The sequence below is a fragment of the Pelodiscus sinensis genome, chromosome 1 (genome assembly GCF_049634645.1).
Source record: "Pelodiscus sinensis isolate JC-2024 chromosome 1, ASM4963464v1, whole genome shotgun sequence".
NCBI classification, from domain to species: Eukaryota; Metazoa; Chordata; order Testudines; family Trionychidae; genus Pelodiscus; species Pelodiscus sinensis.
In genome coordinates, this window is record NC_134711.1 from 148,407,785 (window position 1) to 148,430,139 (window position 22,355).

Here is a 22,355-nt window from a genome sequence, read left to right on the forward strand (position 1 = left end):
AGGTCTAATACCTTTTGAGGTGACAGACTAGCTATCTTATCCATTGCATCACTTGACTGAGTGAGTTGCTATACTGCCCCTTGTTTCTAGTGTTATCTATGGATATTTGGATTCTTTCCCCCCCCCCCTTTTTTTTGGTTGTCACATGAGTATTCTGTATAAAAATGTTTGAGGATGTTTAACTTAAAACACTTTTCCTGCAGTGTTGGAAATCAAAGTGAAACTGACTCACTTCATTTCACTGTCAAAACTAAAAAAGTTGTAGTAATTTCCGGTGTTAATTCATGTAAAGTTACATTTTTATATTGATCATGTCATTCAAATGGATTGTACCCATTTTCCCCACTCAAGCAATCCAGTGTAGTATTTTTAAACAAGTACAGGATTATAAAGAGTGCTGCAGTTTTCTGCTTTACACATAGTGTTCTTGCATGTGAGTGAGTGGCTTTATGGACCTTCACTAACTTTTTTACAGTTTTCCCATTACTGTTAAATTCACTTTTAATAGAGGTTGATGTCAAGACATTTTCCCAAAAAGAGAAAATGACTATTCTGTGGAGTAAATGTATTCTATTGAACAAATGATGTGATATTTTCTGTTATGCTGACTTGCAATATTTCTGGGACACATGAAGGGAAAATGGTTGGCCAATTTGTTCACAGTAGTCTGTGAAGCCCGTCTGCAATAGCTTTCAGTCAGTGAAGCAGCATTTTACTGTGAAGTAGTATTTTAAAATTGGGAAGTATAGCTGGAACAGATCTGTAAGTTGTTTTAAAAACTAAACAAAGAACAAGCAAAACAAATTCACATTGACTTTAAAACTTCAGCTGTTCATTCCTTCTCCGCCACCCCCATTCTGATTAGAATAAAGGGACAAACAAATGACTGGATTAGATTGTGTTAATAATCACTCTATATGTAACTTTTTTAAATGCTATTTTTAAAAATATCTTTAAGGGATGCTAGAAATATAATTAAGAAACTTCTTTACTTCAATTACAGTTCATTAAAAGGGAGTTCTTAAAATCCAGCTCTTCAGGACAGAGACTTATTTTCATATGTATTCACTGCAGTTACCATGCTTTGTTACCAATTCATGATTGGCTATTTCTGGGCACTGCCATACTATAATACTTATGTCCATTTACTCCTTTAATTTCTTTCAACTTTAACAATGAATAACTGATGTCCGATTAACTTTGTTTCTTTATGTAACCATGTTTGGTTATGAACACTGCAGGGAAATTATTTTGCTTTTGCTTTTGCGAAGCACAATGAAAATCATATTTTTGTAAATGTGTTCAATATAATTTCTGTACAACTGAATTAATATTGCTGAAATGTATAAGTTTCTTCATTCTAAATACATCATTAGTGCATGTTTTTTCTTTTTATTCCAAACAGTTTGTAGCAGCTGGAGACCACTTAGTTCATCACTGTCCTACTTGGCAATGGTAAGTAAAAGAGAATGAGGCACAGAGAGTTAGAGGTGCAGAGAGCTGGAGGGACAGCATTTTTTATGTTAAATTTGCATACACATGCAAAAATGTATGGTATATCTCAATTTAATACAGATGAGAACTAAATCTAGACAAACTCTGGCAGTAGAACCTATCCCATTGTTGTCTTGGTAATGATCCAAATGACACTTTTGGAGGGAGGCTTTAGTATTAGCTACTATTTGTAGTCTCAGTCAGGATGGTTTCTCTGAGGTAGCAGAGAAAACAGACCACTCTGATAACTAGAGTACTTCTCTAATGGTAAGAGCAGGCTCATGCTTATTTGGGCCTTTCTTTGCTCCATTGATTATGGGGACTGTGAAATCTTGAGACCATTTTCTTTGTAATGGTGGTAGAGAATCACTGAACTAACTACAAGGGGCTGCTTGTAAATTCAGTGCCATGATGTAACCTACATATTTAAAACAATAGCTTATGCTAACATTTGATCATGTAAATCCATATCTAGCTAAGTTATAGATTAGAAAATGCTGATGTATAGATCTGCTCTGAAAACAAATGTCATAACTGCTCTGAGAAGGCTTTTTTTTACCTTTCTGGAATACAATGAGAAGGTATAAATAATGTTTTTGGTATATTTTAACAGGGTCTTGTGTCACACAAAAAATCATGAAATGTTTAGTGGTTAGAGCATAAAATTAGTGTCTATATTATTGGGCAAGACAAAGTTTATGCATGTGGGTAATGTAAAACTAGTACATCTAGCTTTGTCAGCATGGCAAGTCAAAATAGTATGTGAGATGAAAAAGTGAAAGCTCTTCTTTGTAGCTCCTTCCTGCTTGCACTTGGGATCATCTCACTGGTCAACTTGGTATGTTTCAAGAGGTAAGTTTTTTCAGTATATCTCAAGTTTTGCTACTACTAATGTGGTGGTTACTAATCTCAAGCAGAAGCAGGGTATTGGTATTTTTGTCTTCTGACCACACAGACTGAAGATAGTGTTCTTGTCTACAAAACAAATTTTCACTTTTTTGTGGTATGCTTTTTTTAAAGGGCTTCAGGAGAAGAGTTAAAGGTCAAGGCTTATCTGCCAACAGACAAACAGTTTTTGGTAACTAAAAATGGTAAGAATGGCTCTTAGTAGAGTTAAATGCAGCATAGCTCTTGTGAATTAATGGGCAAAAATAATTGCAGGCCATGCTTGTAGACCCAGCTCTTATCCTAGATCTAAAATTGGCAATAGAAAATAGAAACTAATCTTCCCTTGTATCTTCTGCATTTTCGTCTTGTGGTGAGAAAAGAAGCAGATTATATAAACTTGAGTATCCAGAATCTCATGCCTCTCAGAACTTGTCATCACTGAGCAGCAAGATAGTAAATATGTTTGGGGTCACATTTCAGCTTGCATTGTGAAAGTGAAAACTTCAAGTTCAGAAATACTTAAAAATAGGTGATCTTCTCTTTCCTTGCTTGCTTGCTCGCTCTTCTCTCCTTTTCCTTCCACTCCTGTGGTTAGCAGGGATGTAGGGTGTAAGGTTTTAACTTAAAATTCTTCCTCCTTCACCCTCCCCAGTGCTGGATCTTTTGGTTCTTCCTGGCTTACTAAAGTTATATCAAAATGCTTTACTTGGTAACACTCAGACTTTTAATCTCATGACAACTGCGTAACTCGGATCACCATACCAGTGACACTATAGAATGCTCTTGTAAAAGAGCTCAAATGATGGTCACACTTAAAGCAATGTCTAGTGGTGGTGTAGACTGCCCCATTTGCTATGAGGAACAACTTGCATCTCTGCCAAAACTTTGGGGGAAAGCTTACTTTTCTGAAAAGAAACACCATCTTTTGTGCCAAACTTTGTTTATAGCAAAGATGTCAATTTAGCCCCCTCAGTTCTGGTTTACAAAAGAGATGTGATTGAAGGCCTGAATTATGGCCTCATAAGGTGATATTCCACACTTTGACTTGACTCACCCATTTTGGAGACTTGAAATCCTCAAGGGGCCCTTGTGATCTGCACAGGATATAATTGAATTATTCACCTGCCAGTGCTACCTACGGTTGTAACAAACTTCTTATGCAGACAGTAGAAAAGACTGCAGGCTAAGTGATATACTTCCTTAGCTGGTGCCCTTTGTCGCCTCTCGTCAGTTGAAGAAAATCCAAGATTCCAGATTTCTTATGCTCAGCTGCCTGGTATCATAATATTATAACAACCTTTGACTTAAACACTTATTGAAAAGTTCTCATAGAGCACTCTACTAATCGGTTGTCAGGGAGACATCAAAACGAAAACTAGAGGACCCTACCCCTATGCCCTGATTTTGTGAACAGTCTACAGTAGGAATGTAAAATCCCATTTAATTTATTAACCACTTAAATGTTAAATTTAACCTGTTAACTTATTAAATGGAGACAGTTGGGGGGGCTGCTCCAGCCTGATTAGTTTGGAGCCAGTCCCCTTGCTGTTACAGTGACTGCTCCAGCCCTGCTGTTTCCAGCCCTTCATGGGGCTGCCAGCTCCTAGTCTCACATGGGGCAAGAAATGGCAGCCCTGCGCAGAGCCAGTGGCCCTATTCGGGGGGCTGCTACCAGGTACCAGTTAATTATTATCAAGATACCCATTAACACCTCTACAGTCAGCTTACAAAGTATAGCACTTATGTACTAATTGTTTTCTCCAGGGCTGGATTTGAGTGTTTCAGACAAGCTTTCTGTTTATATTAATGAAAATGTCAGTTTTGCCTTAATCAGATATAAACACTTTTACTGTCACACTGTAAGGTCTCCTGTGCAGTAGCTCTATGTTAGCAGGAGAGAGCTCTCCTATTGGCATAACTAATTCACCTTCAATGCGCAAAGGTTGCTACGTTGGCAGGAGACACTGACCTAGTACTGTCTATACCAACACTTTTGTTGGGGGGGGGGTGTTTTCACATCCCCCTGACTGATGCAATGTGCCAACCAAATTTGTAGTGTACACAGAGCCTTATTTTAGCAAGCACAGCTTTAATGTTTGAATATGCATATGACCAGGGCTCGACAAATAATACAAGAGCCAGGTTCAGGCGATCTGTGCATGCACAGAACGATCTGCACATGCGCAGATCGTTGGACAGTGTGGCTGGTGAGCGGGGCTCACCACGGTTCAGCGAGCCCTGCATATAACACACAGTAAACTCATCATCTTAAATAACCATCTTCCTGTTAATAGCAGTTCTTCAGGTGACCAGCTGATCTGTTACTTACATGACTCATGAACTTTACATAGAGGTCTGACCATCACATAACCAGTAAAAGTTACATGTTCAAATTCAGCCAAGATCTGCACTGACCAAAACCTGATTAGTGACATATGATATGCATGAAACAGGTAGTTCCCAGATTACACCAAATGGTTGGCAGTCTCAGAAAATTCTGAGACTCAAACTCCCTTCTGACCCTTACAGGTCAGGAAAAATATGAGGTGCTTGGTTGACCACTGCTTGGAATGTACCAGTTCCTTAACTAGTGTCCAAGTACTGTCATGCCTTCCCCTGTGCTAAATTCATGTGAATAATTTAGGTTGGAAATCTTGAAGGATTATCCCAAATGTACTGAAATTGTCTAAACTTGAGTTTTTAACCTTGTACCACAGAGAGCAAATGGGGCTGGGAAACCTTATTCACTGCAGGGTGCTCTGCAGTATGAATTTTTCTGTTCTTAACTAGTATCTGATGGCACTTATCCTATTACTTGTAAGAGTTTGCTCATGTTTACAGTGCCATGCTACAAGCGGTGTAAACAGATGGAGTATTCAGATGAACTGGAAGCAATTATAGAAGAAGATGATGGTGATGGGGGATGGGTAGATACATTTCACCATGCAGGTATTTGAATTCTTGTTTTTATATTTGTCTCACTATTATAAAAGACTTAGACTCTTATTAGACATTTCAATTTTAAAATTAACTTTCTCAAATGTGGTGTGTCTTAATAGCTGGTCTGAGAGACCTGAATTGCATTTCAAGTTCAGTTCCTATTTAGTGTGTGTGTGACACTAGCAAGTTGCTTAACCTCTCTGAGCCGGCTTCTGTCTGAAATGAGGTAGTATTTCAAAGGTTTGGGTGCTTAATAATTTGTCTTTTGAGATGCACTATAGAGATGCATATTATTATATCTGGTAAGCAAAATATCCCACATGCAAGGAACAAAACTTGTAACTATAGAGAGATTGAGAGAAATAAAAGCACCATTCCCTTCCACTTATTTGGAGAATAATGGCATACTGATCCCTCTTGTCAGTGAGTTTGAGATGTGCTACAATTTAAACTCTAGGGGTTTAAACGTCAGTCTCCCAGTAAGTTGATATTCTGGGGTTCAATTTTGATGGGCAAGTAAGGACCTACTAAATCAACCGCTGATGGTTCCCCTTTCGACTCCAGTACTCCACCAGGTTATAAGGAGTAAGGGAAGACAATGGGAGAATTTCTCCTGTGGACCTCTTGCAGTGGAGATGCCACAGAAATTCAACCTCGGGTACATTGACTTCAACTCTGCTATTCTCGTAGCTGGAGTTGCGTATCTTAGGTTGATTTTCTCTCCTTGTGTAGCACTTACATAACGGCTATGTCTAGATTGGCCCCTTCTCTGGAAGAGGCAGGCAAGTCAGAATAGGGAAATCCGCGGGGGATTTAAATATCCCCCCCGGGATTTAAATAAACATGGAATAAGAGATCCTCCGGAAAAGGGCTTTATTCCAGAGGATCGTGCCAGTCTAGACGCTCTTTTCCGGCTTTTCCCCAAGCCGGGGAAAAAAGCGGTGGCCATGTTTGTTTAAATCCCGCGGGGGATATTTAAATCCCCCGCGGATTTTCCTATTCTGACTTGCCTGCTTTGCATGCCTCTTCCGGAGAAGGGGCCAGTCTAGACGTAGCCAACTCCTATTGTCCCACTTTACATGAGCTGTTGAGACGAGGTCAAAAGAGTCAGTGTTGCTATTAGATGTTACCTGTGTCTTTGATACCTAAGGGCTTTTATATAAATTGGGATGATAAAACCATAATTAACTACAGAAAATAGATTGTAAAGCATTCATTGAATTATAGTCAGAAAGTCTGTAGAGCTTATTACTTTACATAAATATGAAAGTTTTGGTCAAAGAAAGACTTCTCTGTGAAGTGGGGCCTTTGTCATCATGAGGGGAAAACTCAAGAACTAAAAATAACTGTTCACTTGATTCTACCATGTAGTCAACCTAACTCTAAAGTGCCTAGCAAAATCTTCCATAGCATACTCTTTTCATTCTGATTTTGAGAGTTGATGATTGTTTTAGCACAGCCTGAGAAGGCAGGCTTTGAATTCCAAGATGAGTGTTTTCGAGAATAACCCTTAAAAGTGTGTGGAGCACCTCTCCACCAATATACTTACCACTGCTCCCAGCCAATGGAAGGGTTCTCTCCTGTCGGCTTTGAGTGGCTACATTAGTTTACAGCAGTGCAAAGCTTTTTACTGTAGCCAGAGTATTAGGTTATCTCCTCATGCTAATTAATTGATAGCGGCAAGCTGCTACTTTACAATGTAAGCTCCTTGGAACAGGGCTATGCCAGTATTGAAGTATTTTGCACATTTATGGCACTATAAAAATAACATTTGGCTAAGAAAGCATCATGCTTGTAGTTGAACAAGGCTGCTACATAGACAGGATGCTTTGATTGCATAGTAGTTCTTTCTACATACCCAAATGATTACTCTTGGAGTGCACCTTGCTTTCACATGCTTGATGTTACTATGAGTAAAGTAGTGTTATTGAATAGCATAGTGTTCCTGCTAGTCTAAATCTCTGACCGTGGTAAAAGCTCTCTGTCATCAGTTAAATTATGTCCCCAATGCATAACTTGTGCAGGAACTCCTGTATCGGAACTCTTGTCTCATAAGTCTGCACTGTGTGATTAGTCTGTAGTAGCCTACATAACCTACTCAGGAGAGAGTCTTTTTCTGCACTGAATAACATGTATCCTTCTAGTTCTTAAAATGCTGCTTTCTGAGCCATTTATACCATTCTGGGGAAAAGAAATAGGCTCTTCTAATTTGGACTATATTCAGTGTTGATGTTCAATCAACAGGTATTGGAGGCGTGACAGAAGCAGTTAAGGAGATCACACTGGAAAGCAAGGTATTTCTTAGGCTGTGAATATTGTACTGGAAGGCTGAAGTAAAATAGATGTCTGTCATAGTGTCCTTATGCAGCCAGGCTAATTACAGTATGTATATGAAAAATCAGTATATGGGCCAGGAAATATGTGAAGGTGGTGTGAACTATGAAGTGCGTTAGTGAACCCACTATAATATCAGCGTAAGCATGTATCCCTTTCTAAGTTTCCTCTAAGGTGTGCACCTGTGCAGCCCCTGATGGCGTCTTCAGTGGCTGCACATTTACCTCCCTAGGGCTGCAGTGCAGTGGGGAGAGATCCTCTTCCCCAGCCCAGATACTGCTGTGGGGAAGAGAGGGCTGGGATGGGAGGTCCTCTCTCCCTGTCACAACCCCAGGACAGCCAAACTCCAAAACCCTCATTGCTGGTTCCAACCAAAAGCCCTCATTCTCCCTGCACCCCAGTTCAGAGCCCCCTCCCCAGAGTCCAAATCCCTCACCACCACCCTTGACACACATCACTGCCATATTGGTGCACATAGCAAAATTCATTCTGTACATGGATGGGAAAAAATAGAAGGAACATTGATCCCTTCCCATTATCATGGAATGAGTCACAGTTAATCTGGAATATTTCAGTTGCGCATACACGTTCATTAATATTCCACATGCAGCTATAAACTCATTTTACTCAACTTTAGCTGAAAATGTGCACAGGTAGGATGCTGACAAATTGTTAGAGTAAGAAAATAAATCCTATTTTATGGTAAAATGGGGCTTACTCAACAGGTTTTATATTGTTTTTTAAACTCTGGTGCCTTTAGGTAGTCTAGAGAAGATACATATTGATTTGAACAGTCGCATGTCCTGCCAAACTTTTATCTGCAGTTGCTGAGACACTATAATAGCTACATGCTTTTTAGTTCATTTTTTTATTAACTTCCACCATACTTCTCAAATCAGCATAGGGCAGAGATGAAACTTGGAAAACTTCAGCCTTAGAGGAAGCTGAGAATAGCTGGAAGAGGCACTTAAGATAGCATGCACCTTTCCATTTTCAACCATAATATGTGTGTTTTAAAGGCATTATTGGATGAAAGGCCTGCATAGAAATCTAAAATGTCTCTTAAAAAGGAACCCGACTAAATGGAGCTGTGCCTCTGTGTTGCAGCTTTTAATCTTAAAACAGGATAAATCTGTTGTGTGAAGTGAGGAAGAAGAAAATTGGTAAGGATGCCACATAACTTTAATTCAGTGATTCCTCATGATGCTTACAAATCTAACAGGCCAACAAAATTGTCTTGTACAACAAACAATTTTACTATGTTTATGGGCATATGCACATTTTTCAAGCAGAAATAAAAGAAGAAACACTTGGCATGATTGTCACCTGTTTCAGAATATAAAGTACCTATAATGTACCTGTTGCATTGTGTTAACTGCTTTACACACATCTTATCTAGAGGGTTTAACCTTAATCAAACTCAAAAAATCTACTTTTTGCAGGATACTTGGCTTGATGGGGGTGTGACCCAGTCCAACATGGCAAATCTTTGTGTGCCTATGTAATAGAACAATATTTGCTTTTATGTTGTCTTCCATATATAGGTACTGTATTCCCAAAGCACTTCACAACTGACTTTGTGCAAACATGCCATCTTATTATATACTTAGGTTGTACTATGTATCTGTACTTGCAAGCTTGGATTATATACTTAGCAACCTTTAACATTAGAACCTATTTTATATGTAAAGGAATGTTGGCCATTGACACATAGGATATCTCCTTTCAGTCTTTCATCTTTGACTTATCAGATTAACCTCTCTGGACGTTCAATAATGGATTTAAAAGTAGCCATTCTTTTACAAAGGAATTTTTCCACCAAATTACAGAGAGACTCCTAAACTAGAATTTTTTTACAAATTTGACACGGTCAACCTGTGCTGGAGTAAAGATATTAATTGGTTAATGCATTACAAAACCAATTCCCCTGCCTTTGATACTTGCATTTTCTCATCAAAAGCTATGAATGGGACACATTCAGCCTCCTTAACACAGATCCAACAATTGACAGATAACTGCTTTTGCTGTTATATATTCTTTGGATTTTGTTATTTCCACTCCAACTCATCTGATTTATTGGGTTTTGCTCATGAAAGCTCATGATACTATATATTTGTTAGCCTCTAAAGTGCCATAGGACCACTTGTTGTTTTTATCACATTATGGCTCAGTCTCAAACAAGCTGCGAATCTTGCATGGATTTAAAAAACAAGTGTGGAATTATTGCACCAGTGACTGCTGCATGGCACTGGCAGGCTTTAAACCAGATATTTAGTTGTTAGTTGTACTTGATTCCTTTAAATTGCCTTGCTCAATGTACCAGCTCCTTATGTCTCCAAGTCACGCTTCTTTGCTGACAACTTCTTGTTCCAGTTAGCTCTATTGCCTTTGTGATGTAGCTGAGCAAGCTGTTGTGATGGGTTTCCTCTACCCCTTTCCGGGGTACCTGATGTACTGAGATTCCAGTGAGCCCACCATTCCACCAGCCTGGGCTTCTTCACTCTGTCCTGCTGTGCGCACACAGAGATAGACACACTTAGCTGGAAAATGACACCAACACTGAAATCAATACTCTAAGCTAAAGAATTGCCCAGGCATTCATGCACACACCGTCTGGAGTGCTGCACAGAAATCTATTGGTTAATTGAATAGTCAAATAACGTCATGAATTCTTATCAGTTACATGACTATTCTATAGTCCCTGGGTGCAGGGCCGGCAGCCAGTGTGCTCTGGCCCCACTACCAAGAAGCCCCTGCCACTCCACTGCCTCTGTTTTTGAGGCAGCAGCGTGGGGTGCCAGGTGGGAGCTGGTCCATGAGGGGAGCCAGTTTAAAATCCAGCTCCCCTTGCTGATACAATGGCAGCAGCCCCTGTTTGGAGTGGGGGGGGAGGGGAAAGCTGAGCTCCTAGAGCAAGAACTGAGCCAGGCTACCTGTCCACCTGGCTTCTAAAACACTTTAAATGCAGAGCTGTACCAGAGGTAGGTCCTGGACCTGGTGCAAGCCAGGACTGAGCCGGGCTGCTGGCCAGCCTGCTAAAACATTTACCGCTGTGGGGAGAGCAGGAAATGGATGTAATCTATAGCATTAACCAATAAGCTTTTGCTTATCAGTCAATTAATTGATTGACTACACTATTACATCCCTAATTCACCCCCTCTCTTAATAATGGAGGAAGATATCCATAACATTTTGCCCCTCCTTCCCAGTTATGAACTACAAAAGGTAGATTTTTAAGTGGTCATAGGGGATAGCAAACGGATCAATGATCAAATAAACATAGAACTAAGCTTAATACACTAAATAAATTGGCTACAAATTGTAATTTCCCATCCAAAACATTTGAAACATGTTGCAGAATTTCTTGAGGACAAACTGCTCTTGTTTGTGGCTTAAAATTCAGGTCAAGTGCTATTTCCAACCTTGGTCTAATCTTTCACCTCTTCCCTTTTTGTCTGTTTTCCTGATTCTTCATTCAAGCAAAAATGAGCCAAGATAAATTGATTCTCGAGCCTTACATAAGATGTACAATCCTCCTTTTCCCACTTTGACCCCTCGCACCCCTTCTTAATGGGAAAACACTGTAAGCCCAAAATGGGAGTTCAGTACCAGATGACATGATTACCTGAATTTGCAGCATCACAGGAAATTTCTCAGGAAGATGGGAAATTAGCATTTTCATAGTCATATTATTCTCCCTAATGGCCCATCCAGGCTGGTTGTGTTCTGTATGGTGGGTGTTCCCCAGGTGGCTACAGTTGTAATTGTATCTTAACTTTTGATACAAAAGAGATACATGCATACAAATAGGATAATCATATTGGAAAGATTATATGATTTACAGAATACCATCTCACATGACCTGTCTTGCCTAAAATTGATCTGTTACATATTCATATTGGAATAATACTTCTATGAAGAATATAGGGTGGAGCCACACAGCTGGCTTCAGTTCTACCGTGGGAACCAATAGGCTCATGAGCTACACTCTGATAGCAGAGTGTCTGTCTTGGTGTTGATATAGGATTAGATGTGTTTTCGGAGCAGAATTCACGACATGGACAGTTAGAAAAAAACATCCTTTGACTTTAAGCCTAAGCAAAGCTGATCTGGAAACAAATACAGAATCTCATAACTTTCAGGAGATTTTTTAATACACAAAAACCTTTAAATGCCTGACAATGTAGTATCTGATAATGTGAGTATTAGTTTTCTTATTTATGATGTTTGGATTCATAGGAATAAATGGAAAATACTCATTTGTAAATACTTTCCAAGGCAGATGAATTGCATAGCACGTCTCTTAAACCCCAGTCTCTTTAAAGCATTGGTCTCACTTGCTTTCAATTTAACTTAAAAGGAGAATATAAAACTACCAGAACATCCAGACTCCTGTGAGGATGATGAAGATGGTGAAGGAGAAGCAGCTGACATGGAAGGTATTTTCCTTTAAGTTGGATACGATGCACTTTATATCAGCCATATAATCAGTGCAGCACACGCTTTGGGAAAGCACTATTGCTTGTTCCTATGTAATGCCTATTAACAGGCCCGTGTTGGACCTGATTCTCTTCTTGTGCTGAATTTACACCACGACAACTCCATTAACTTCACTGGAATGCATAAGTGTTAGTGACTGGAAAATCAGACCAATAGGTAGCAGACTAGACAGGTCTGGCATGGCAGCTCATTGTGACTGTTGAGTACACAAACTTCAGTTTCTGAAACCCACCCTGTGAGAGATGCTGACTTCCTAGAAGCTTCCATAATGAATGTCCAGTGGAGCCGCATAGTAGCCGATCTGTCAGATTTACAGTATTAGAGTCTAGTTATAGTTGAATGGCACAGGAAAATTAGGAAGTCTACTTGTATAAAGCATGTATGCAAGTTGATTGCAGATTTTAAGGAGGCACTCTTGGTGGCAAATATTTAGGCTTCTGATTAATTACAAACTTGGCATGTACTAGTATATGTTCTTTTCTTTCAGAATATGAAGAGAGTGGTCTATTGGAGACAGATGATGTGAGTAAACTGTTTTCAACCTCCTCTATATCATGGCTAATGTGCTTTTCTCCTTTCTTAATGCATTTGCTAGGAAACTTTAAAAAGCTCTGTTCCTTATTGTAAATTAATATTGTACTCTGTCAGTTATCATGGTGTTCAGACGCTGTTTTAAGTATGGGGCAAGGGTGAATAAATATTTGTTCTACTGTTGTTGACTTTATTCTTTATCTTAAATCTTGACCCTCAGGCAACTCTCGACACACGAAAAATAGCAGAAGCTAGCAAACCTAAAGCTGATGTTGGAGGAGAAGATGCCATCCTGCAGACCAGAACTTATGACCTCTATATCACTTATGACAAATACTACCAGACTCCAAGGCTGTGGTTATTTGGATATGATGAGGTATAGCTGTAGCTCATCTCTCCCCCTCATTCTCTCTCCCCCTCCACTCCCAGGCTCTTCTCCTTGGGGCTCCCTGCCTTGCCGCTGACCCCCCTAACATCCCCAGCATGGCTCTCAACTCAGCTGCCCGCCTGCTGCCCCAGGATGTCCCAGAGTTTCCGGGGGGAACCACTTGGTCACTGTCAGCCCTGCTGCCACATAGTGTTCCCCAGGGTTCCTGGCTGGGGCCACCCAGCCACTGCTAGCCCTGCTGCTGCTGGGGTTCCCCAGCCAGAGCACTCGGTCACCCGCCCCGCTTGTACAACTGACCTCACTGCTGTTGGGGATTCTGGCTGCCCTCCTCTGCCAGCCCCATTTCAGCCAGGAAGCTCCCCAGCAAAGGCTGCCTGGTCACTCCAGCTCCCCTGCCACCGGGGGTTTTCTGGGATGCCTGGCGAAGGCGGGGACTCCCCAGATGCCTCCTGGTCCCACCAGGGCTCCTCAACCCCTACATTGCTCCCACCTCCTACAAGGCTCTGGTACAGCAACATCCGTGGCCCTACCAGACCACAGATGTTGCTGGACCAGAGAGTCCCAGATTTGGGAGGTTCAGCTGGATTTGGGAGGTTCAGTAAGAGCAATTTGTTGGTACTTGATTACATGTTTAAGAGAAGAAGTGAGGAGATCAATATAAAGCCAAGGTTCAGCCAAGATTTACTGGGCCTGTGAGAAGAAGTAAAAGCAAGCTCACCACACTTTGGCTACGTCTACACTGGCCCCTTTTTCGAAAGGGGCATGCTAATTTTAAACTTCGGAATAGGGAAATCCGCGGGGGATTTAAATATCCCCCGCGGGATTTAAATAAACATGGCCGCCGCTTTTTTCCGGCTTGGGGAAAAGCCGGAAAAAAGCGGCGGCCATGTTTATTTAAATCCCGCGGGGGATATTTAAATCCCCCGCGGATTTCCCTATTCCGAAGTTTAAAATTAGCATGCCCCTTTCGAAAAAGGGGCCAGTGTAGACGTAGCCTTTGTGTGGTTGTGTAATTAGATCTTGGTACCCAGTTGTGGGGATGCACATGCAATAAAAGATTCTTTTTCTCTGAGCTGTTCACTCTTCAGCATAAACAAGAATGAAAACCAATAAGCCTGCTATCAGTAAAGCAAGAAAGAGTAAACCAGTATATACAGGCAGCAGGACAGTTGAATAGGAAAGCATTCTTCCTCTTAAGGCTATGGAATCTTGTAAGTTTGTCTAGTAATCCTAAGTCTCAAGTCTAGAAATATCTAGATTCCTGGAACCACAAGGTCAGCTCCCAGCTTCCCCAGTGTACTATCAATAAAGTACAGTGCAGTATTACATCTGCTCTGAGTGGATCCTATGGATCCTGTAGCATTTTTCATAAGAGTAAAGGTTTGCCTTGTCATTAAGATCCTCTTTCTCTTTTTGTCCCTATGGTGGCTTGCCACTTTGGTGCTATATATCTAGTTTATAAAGTGCTTTGGGGTCCTTTTGGCAGAGAGTGTCTATATGCCTGTAAAATTATACTTTAGTGCTATTAAACTTTGAGTAGGAGCAATGATTCCATCTGTGTGATACTTTGTTACATATTTCTTTTCAGCAACGGCAGCCTTTAACAGTGGACCACATGTATGAAGATATTAGTCAAGATCATGTCAAGAAAACAGTAACAATTGAAAATCATCCCCATCTTCCTCCACCGCCCATGTGTTCAGTTCATCCATGCAGGTATCTTCAGTCTTTCAGCATTTCTTTACTGAATCCAGCTTATGCACATGTTATGAAAAGGTCATTCTGTTTAATTAAAATTGCCTTTTCTCCATCTATTGTTGATCTGTCAATCATAAATTCCCATTTCCTGGACACTTTTCTGTAGCTGTCTGTTTGCATGGGCTGTTAACTTTTGCACTGAGAAGAAAAGTCACAATTGATTAAGAAGCCATCTCTGAACTCAGTGCTAGACATGCATTAAGAGAATTGGTTAGGTTTTTCCTTTGTGCCTCTGTTTTGTATTAGTGTCTCAAAACTGTATTGTCTGAGTCTTCTCTTCTTTAAAAAGTCACAACATTCTGGATCAGGCTACTCTAGTTTTGATCTTTTTTTCTGCAAAAGCATTTGTATTCAATTCTACCATGGCTTTTTAGGAAGGTTAATTGTTTACCAAAAACCTCTTGTATTTTGAAAGCTACTATAGGTTGTTTTTGTGTATCTAGTCAAAAAAGGTCTGTCATACGTGCACTTTCACATCAACTCCAGAAGGTGGCAGACAGCTATGCTTAGACTCTTACATGTGAAGAAACTAGATTTTTGCCTGTATTCATAGAATGATAGAATATTAGAACTGGAAGAAACCTCGAGCGTTTGTCCATTTCAGTCTGCTGCCCACTGGCAGGACCAAGCACCATCTAGATCAGGGATGGGCAATAATTTTTGAAGGGGAGCCAAATTTGTGAAGTGGTTGTGGGCCATCCTGAAAGGGACGGGGCCTTGGGCAGAAGGGTCAGGGCCAGGAGACTTCATCATCTGCAGATCTTGATTGGCTTGGGGGTGGGGAGCACATGAAGTCTAAGCCTCCTCCTCCTCCCAGCCCCTGCCCTGCCATGGGCATGCAGCACCTAGAGAGATCTGCCAGTTGTTTTGAACAGCTGGACGTTCCCCTGGTGCCACATGTAGCTGGTGGGGGTAGGAGACTTTACGCACTCACCCATCCCCAGGACTCGATTGGACTTGGGCTGGGGGAGTGGCAGGGGGGCCGCAGGCCAGGAACCCTTTCAATTGCTGCTATTTAAAAGGCTCCTGGCTCTAGCTCCAGGAGCTACAAGCTCTTTAAATAGCAATTTAAAGGTTTGCACCTGCTAGGAGGCTGCTACCATGTTGCCTGGCAGCTGTCTGGAAAGAGCAAGCCCTTTAAATTGCAGGAATTGAAAGGGCCCATGCCTCCCTGGTGGCTCCCAGGCAACATGTTAGCAGCGGAGCTGGGATCTGCGAGCCCTTTCAACTTGCTTCTATTTAAAGCAATTGAAAGGGCTCACGCCTTCCGGTCAGCTCCGAGGCAACACATTAGCAGTGGAGCCAGAAGCTGGCCGGATCCAAGTGCTAGAGCAAGAGAGCATCTTGCCCAGCCCTGAGCTAGATCATCTTGACAGGTGTCTGTCTAACCTGTTCTTAAAAATCTCCAATGATGGATATTCCACAACCTCCCTTGGCAATTTATTCCAGTGTTTAACTACCCTGACAGGGAGTTTTCCCTAATGTCCAGCCTTAACCTCCCTTGCTGCAGTGTAAGCCCATTGCTGCTTTTTCTATCGTCAAAGGTTAAGGAGAATAATTTTTCTCCTTCCTCTTTGTATACTTGAAAGCTGCTATCCTGTCCCCACTGTCATTTCTTTTCCAGACTAAATAAGCCCAGTTTTTTCATCTTCCCTCACAGGTCATGTTTTCTAGACCTTTAATTATTTTTCTTTTCTGGACCTTCTCCAATTTCTGCACATCTTTCCTGAAATGTAGTGCCTGGATGTAGACACAATATCCCTGTTGAGGCCTTAACTGCAGAGAGGGAAAGAATAACTCTTGTGTCTTGCTTACAACACTCCTGTTAATGCATCCCAGAATGATGTTTGCTTTTTTTGCAACAGTGCAACACTGACTCATACTTAGTTTGTGCTCCTCTATGACCCCTAGATCCTTTTCTACAGTACTCCTTCGTAGCCAGTCACTTCCCATTTTGTATGTGTATGACTGGGTGCGGTCACAGAAGACCCCTTGGGCCTCCTTCCCAGTATGCTGAAACAGTCACTGACACTTTCCTCCTTGCTGTCTGGGGCTTCTCACTACCCTGTCCTGCTGGACCAAACCTCCTGGTCTTCCCCAGCCAAAGCACAGAGCTGAGATCACTACCTCCCCTCCACCCTCATCAAAGAGCAGTGCAGACACTGAATCCTTTCAGGTCTGAGGAGAATGCAGTTTCAGGCACAACATCCAGGAAACCAACCCCCCAAATGTGATCAGAACCCCAAATAAACCATTCAGGCACACCCCCTTTAACAATGAAAAGAGGATGTTCACATTGTTCCCCCAGGTAACAATTATTTACATTGGGCCTGATAGTAAATAAAAGTAATTTTATTAAGTACAAACAGTGGGGATTTAAGTTGTTGCAAGTGAGAATAGAGCAAAGTAAATAACAGATGTAAAATAAAAGAAAACGCATAGCTAGTTCTAACACACTAGAGCAGGGGTTCCCAACCTGGAGTACGCGTACCCCCAGGGGGTACAAGAAGCTTGTCAAGAGGGTATGGGGAATATTTGGTAAATAACTAGATTATCCTAATTGAAATATTCCAAAAGTAGTAGTGTTAGTGAAAAAAGTTGTGGATTCTAGAGTCCAGAATTTATTTCCTTTCATATTGAATAGGGGGTATGGGAAGGTTTATTAAAAGCCAAGGGAGTACGGGGACTGAAAAAGGTTGAGAACCCCTGCACTAGAGCTTATTTTAAGTTTACCCTAAAACTATTCTGATTTAGGCTAAAACCCCAAACTAGGGAAGATCCTTTTTTCCCTGGAGTCTCTGCATCCTTTTGGATGTTTCATGCCATCCAAAGACAAAGAGCCTGAAAACTTTGCATCCTGCATTCTTTTGGGCAGGAATTCTTTGTTTCTACATTCCACCTTCCATGGAAAATTACCTGGTTAGACCCTACCAGTTAGGGTAGTCAGATGTCTTCCTAAGACCAACCACTGCTTAGACTTAAAGGACAAAAGTGGCTGTTTTCAATATCTACTCTAGGTGATTACCTGTAATGTCTGAGCATTGAAAGCACTCTTGATGGCTTTCATTTGCACATTTAAAGCCATAAGCCATTTCCCATCCCATATCTCTAACTTTACGTACAAGAGTGGTGCATACACCAAAACCAGAGAAAAACAGATCTCGCAGATTGACATGAAAAATTGATAGGTTACATGAGGTATTTTGTTCTAAGCATCTTCGAGTTGTGCATATTTGTGAAATTGTCTTATGGGCACAAAGCATGGTGGGTAGGGGGGTTTCTGTCATAATGTATGAAACTGATTGATTGTTCCTTTCTAAGTGGAACTTATTGAACTCCATCTGCAGACCATTTCTCCAATTTCTCCAGATCCTTTTGAATTATGACCCTGTCCTCCAAAGCACTTGCAACCCCTCTGTTTGGTATCATCTGCAAACTATTCTCTATGCCAGTGGTAGGCAAAAGGGCCTCCACAGGCCAAATCCAGCCCACCTAGTGAATTGATCCGGCCCTTGGAGGCCCTGCTACTCCCCCACCCCCAGGCCAATTAGAGCCTGGAGCTGGTGGGGAAGCACACGACGTTTCCTCCGCCCTGCCAGGAGCACACGGTGCTTAGAAGCACCATGCAATCCTGGCAGGGCGGGAGGAGACTTCGCACTCTCCTGCCACCAAGTCCTTATTGGCCTGGAGGTAGAGGGTGGGGTGCATGAAGTCTCCTCCCACTGCCAGGGGCATGGGCACCTAGGGGGAATCTTGGGGGTCAGCAAAGACTTCAAGTGCTCCCCCACCTCCAGAGCAATCGGGGTCTGTGGGTGTGGAAGCAGGGAAATATCCTGGCCCTGCCCTTTCCGGAGCAGCCCAGGGCCACTTCAAAAATTTCTGAAGTGGCCCCTGACAAATTGTTGCCCACCCCTGTTCATCTGAATATCTTGCTTCCTTGGCCTTCCTTCCCCCTACCAACATGAGTCTGCTCTCAGGATGGCAAACAAGGTAACTTCTTCTCCAGCTGAGTTTTACTCACCTGGGTTCTAGAGCCCTCTCATAGATGGTTAAGGGGAGTAGGGATGATAATCTCATTGGAGAACACTGTCAGTAGATGCTGTCACAAACCTCTTGACCTCCACTCCCTTCCCCACCCCAGTGGAGCAAAATGTCAGCACTATTGAGCCTATGCTCAAGAAAGAGTTTTTTTATGTTGATAGTTTCTTAAATTGCTGCTCTTCCCGTTTTGGGGTATGGTGTGTTGGACAAGGAAAGCTGAGATTGTAGAGAGATCGTTCCAATATTAGCCAGTGCTTCAAGCTTCCCTGCATCCTGTCATTCTGGCTTCAGGCCAGAGTGTGATACAGATAATATAGGTCTTGTTAGTATATGTTCTGGCTGTGGACATGAGGTAGATAACTTGCTGGTTCTAGTAAAATTGACTACTTGCTTTTGATAGTACTAAGGCAGCTACAGACTCTGAGGCATATACAGGTTTTAATTAAATAGATGCTCTCTCAAAGAGCCAGAAAAGTTGGATCTGGGCAGTTGTGGCTTGTTTGGTAAGTAGCTCTTTACCATCTCATCTGGCTATGTACCTATGTTAAAGGAGCCCTGGTGAGAGAGGAAGCTGACTTGGGCTTCAGAACCATCAGAGGATCAAGCTGAATTGTAAATGGTAGATTCTGTGTAACTTGAAGTCTTTAAACCATATTTTGAGGATTTCCGTAATTCTATCAGAGGTGTGGGGTGGATGAGGGTCTGTGGCCTGCAATGTGAAGGTCAGAATAGATGATCAGAGTGGTCTATTCTGGCCTTGTGGTCTAGGAATTAGATGGTATGGAACTGTTTGGGGAGGGCATGGGCAGGAGCTGTGGGGTTGAAGGTGTCTACTCTATTAAATAGGAATTACCCACTTGACTTTTGGTGTTAAAAAGTCTTGTTGGACTCCAAGCTACCCCTAGATATTTCATGTAGAAAGAGAAGTAGTCAAGAGTGCTGCTTTAATCTTTGCTTCACAGAGAAGTTCCAGTCTTTCCTCTCTTTTCTCTGTTGCTTTCTTACCCCACGCCATAAATTGTGCAATGTGGAATATGCAGAGCTACATTTGACGACAACTGGGAAAGTACCTGTTGTCTCAAAACGCTATAGCAGCCTGTTCACTTAGTAGTTTCTTCCGTGGAATGTATTCACATTATTCTGTTTCGAAGGCAGAACTGAAAAAGGGATGCCATGACAAACTGCATGCCTACCGTTTGTTGAGACTTAACATGTTTTGTTCAAAGTTGTTACGCAAGTTGTGTTTTGGCAACCACATGATGGGTAAAAGCAATTTGATGACTACAACTAACAGCAAGTCAGTAAATTGGCACTCATTTAATCAGTCTGTCCATAATAAATGCTGATCCACACATTTGTAGAAGTAGAAACTGGGCAATAAACAGTGACTGATCAGGGAAAGTGAGACTCTGTAGCCTGGGTTTTAGGGTTTTAGGGTTTGCATCTGGGATGTGGGAGACCCAGGTTCAAGTCCTATGGTCACATAATTGTTTACCTACAAAAAGTAGAGTAGCTTCAATAGGAGAAATTGAGCCTCTTACCAGTGCATCCTTTGTTCCAGGGGCTAGGATACTCTCCTATGCTGTGGGAGACCTAAATTCTAATTCCTTCTCGAGGTGGAGAATTGAACCTGGTATCTCTCAGCCTAATGAGTTTTAAGGAATTGGGGGCATCACCAGCTCTGTCCATAACTTAGACTTGCTTTCCTGTGCCCACAATCAAAATTTAAAGTCCTCAAGTCAGGTCAAAATGAAATGTGACTTTCACCTCTTTGAAACATTGATATTTGTTTGCTCAAAACTCTTTGGTGAACTTGACATCATTTCACACATACTTTGACCTGAAATACATTTTTTGGTGACTAAAGTATTCACCAAAAAAGTGGTTGATATACTGTCAACTGAAGGACTCACTCCTATTCATTTCAGTGTCTATGATGTACTTCGAAAGTTTAGCAGATTTACTTTATAGTTTGCATTACAAGTGTGTTGTGGAATTAGAGAAGGGAGATCATCTAGTGTATCCAAATTTAGTGCTTTCTGAAATGGCTGGGTGTTGGTCAGTTTGCAGATTGTGGAAGCTGCAGCTAGAGATAATGCAAGTCTTCCTACTAGTTATCATTTACTTCCTTATGTTTGAGCAACTACAGAAGTCATCTTCATAACCAGGTTCCACAATATATATTTGATTATGGGGTATCCTTAAATTTTACCTGTTGGATTATTAAAACTTTCTTTCCTATTGTTGAAATTTTGTCATGGTAAAAGCCCAACAGAGAATCCCTTTTGTTGGTCCTGACCGACCTGTTTCATTCCATCCTGGAAAGCATATTTTCTTTTGACCTAACTTTTTTTTTTTTAAATGGCCACAACCTGCACAATTCACATGGTGTAACTAAACCCCCAAGCCAACGTTTTCAAACTTAAGTGACTAACTTAAGTACTCAACACATGTTCAAGGCACTGAAGTCTGAAAGATTTTCCCTGGAAGTTCTTTTGGCCTCTGTAGGAAGCAGGATCCTTGGAATCAGGAGAACAAATTATCAGCAAGAAAATTATCAGCAAGGAAGCATATTTTTATGGCTGTTGCACTTATTGAAGCCTGTGAGATTAAAGAAGTTCAATGTATGGCTGTCACCAAATCATCTTTGATAGGAATAGCAATGTTTGACATTATCCGGATGAAAGTTTAGTCCTATTGTAACTAATTGACTACTAGTTAATTTAAGCCAACTAACATGATTGTGGCATGTGTAGATCATCATTTGCAAACTTTTATTCTAGAACACAAATGTTTTAGTCTAGCTTGGGTTACAGGGCATATCAAATGTCTGTAGTGAAACAAGCATTGGTGGACTATCTACACAGCTCAAATTAATTGGCAAACATTTAATTCTAGCTACAAAACTCTAGACTAAACAAAGCCTTCAAGGTCATGCTAGGTAGCAGAATTCTTCAGATTGCAGTTTCCACATGGCTGCCTCACTTTCCTTTGCATTCTTTTGAAGTTCATACTGTGTAGTATGGATATAGGATAATGTTTAGCAAAAATACAATTTCCCATCTGTTCCTTAAATCTCTCCTGTGAGTCAAGGTAACCATCCTTTATCATACTTCCCAAAGCATCTCCCAAGACGACGACTTTAAAACTGTGATTGACTGAGCCTGGCATGTCTGGCTTCGTCTTATAAAGACTGTAGTACTGCTATCTCTTCCTTATCTGCTTTTAAGGGCGAAGGCTTGTGGTTCATACTGCAATTTTATTTTTGCTTCCCTTTAAGTACACAAATAAGATTCTCCAGCTCCTGGCCTCATGCTGCTGTGGGCTGCCAGAGTTCTCTGTTCCTGGGCTGCCATGGATGTTCGGGATTCTCCAGCTCTATGTTGCTATGTTTCCCTGGTCCCACACTGCTCTGGGTGACCAAATTTCCCTGGCTCCGGGCTGTCAGGATTCTCCAGCCCCAAGCTGCCTTGGGTGGCTG

At 41.5% G+C, this 22,355-nt stretch overlaps 1 protein-coding gene across 2 annotated transcripts in view; it reads left to right on the plus strand.

Moving 5' to 3' along the window:
* The window catches only part of ATG3 (autophagy related 3), a 34,058-nt gene that overhangs the window by 8,388 nt on the left and 3,315 nt on the right, over positions 1–22,355 (plus strand). The window contains exons 3-11 of one of the 2 annotated variants that reach the window (XM_075906881.1): positions 1,406–1,455; positions 2,290–2,346; positions 2,515–2,585; positions 5,224–5,331; positions 7,567–7,616; positions 12,017–12,095; positions 12,644–12,678; positions 12,908–13,063; positions 14,664–14,791. In XM_075906881.1, the coding sequence (XP_075762996.1) occupies positions 1,406–1,455; positions 2,290–2,346; positions 2,515–2,585; positions 5,224–5,331; positions 7,567–7,616; positions 12,017–12,095; positions 12,644–12,678; positions 12,908–13,063; positions 14,664–14,791 (734 nt within the window). The remainder of the gene's footprint in view (positions 1–1,405; positions 1,456–2,289; positions 2,347–2,514; positions 2,586–5,223; positions 5,332–7,566; positions 7,617–12,016; positions 12,096–12,643; positions 12,679–12,907; positions 13,064–14,663; positions 14,792–22,355) is intronic. The other variant, XM_075906889.1, reaches the window with a different exon arrangement.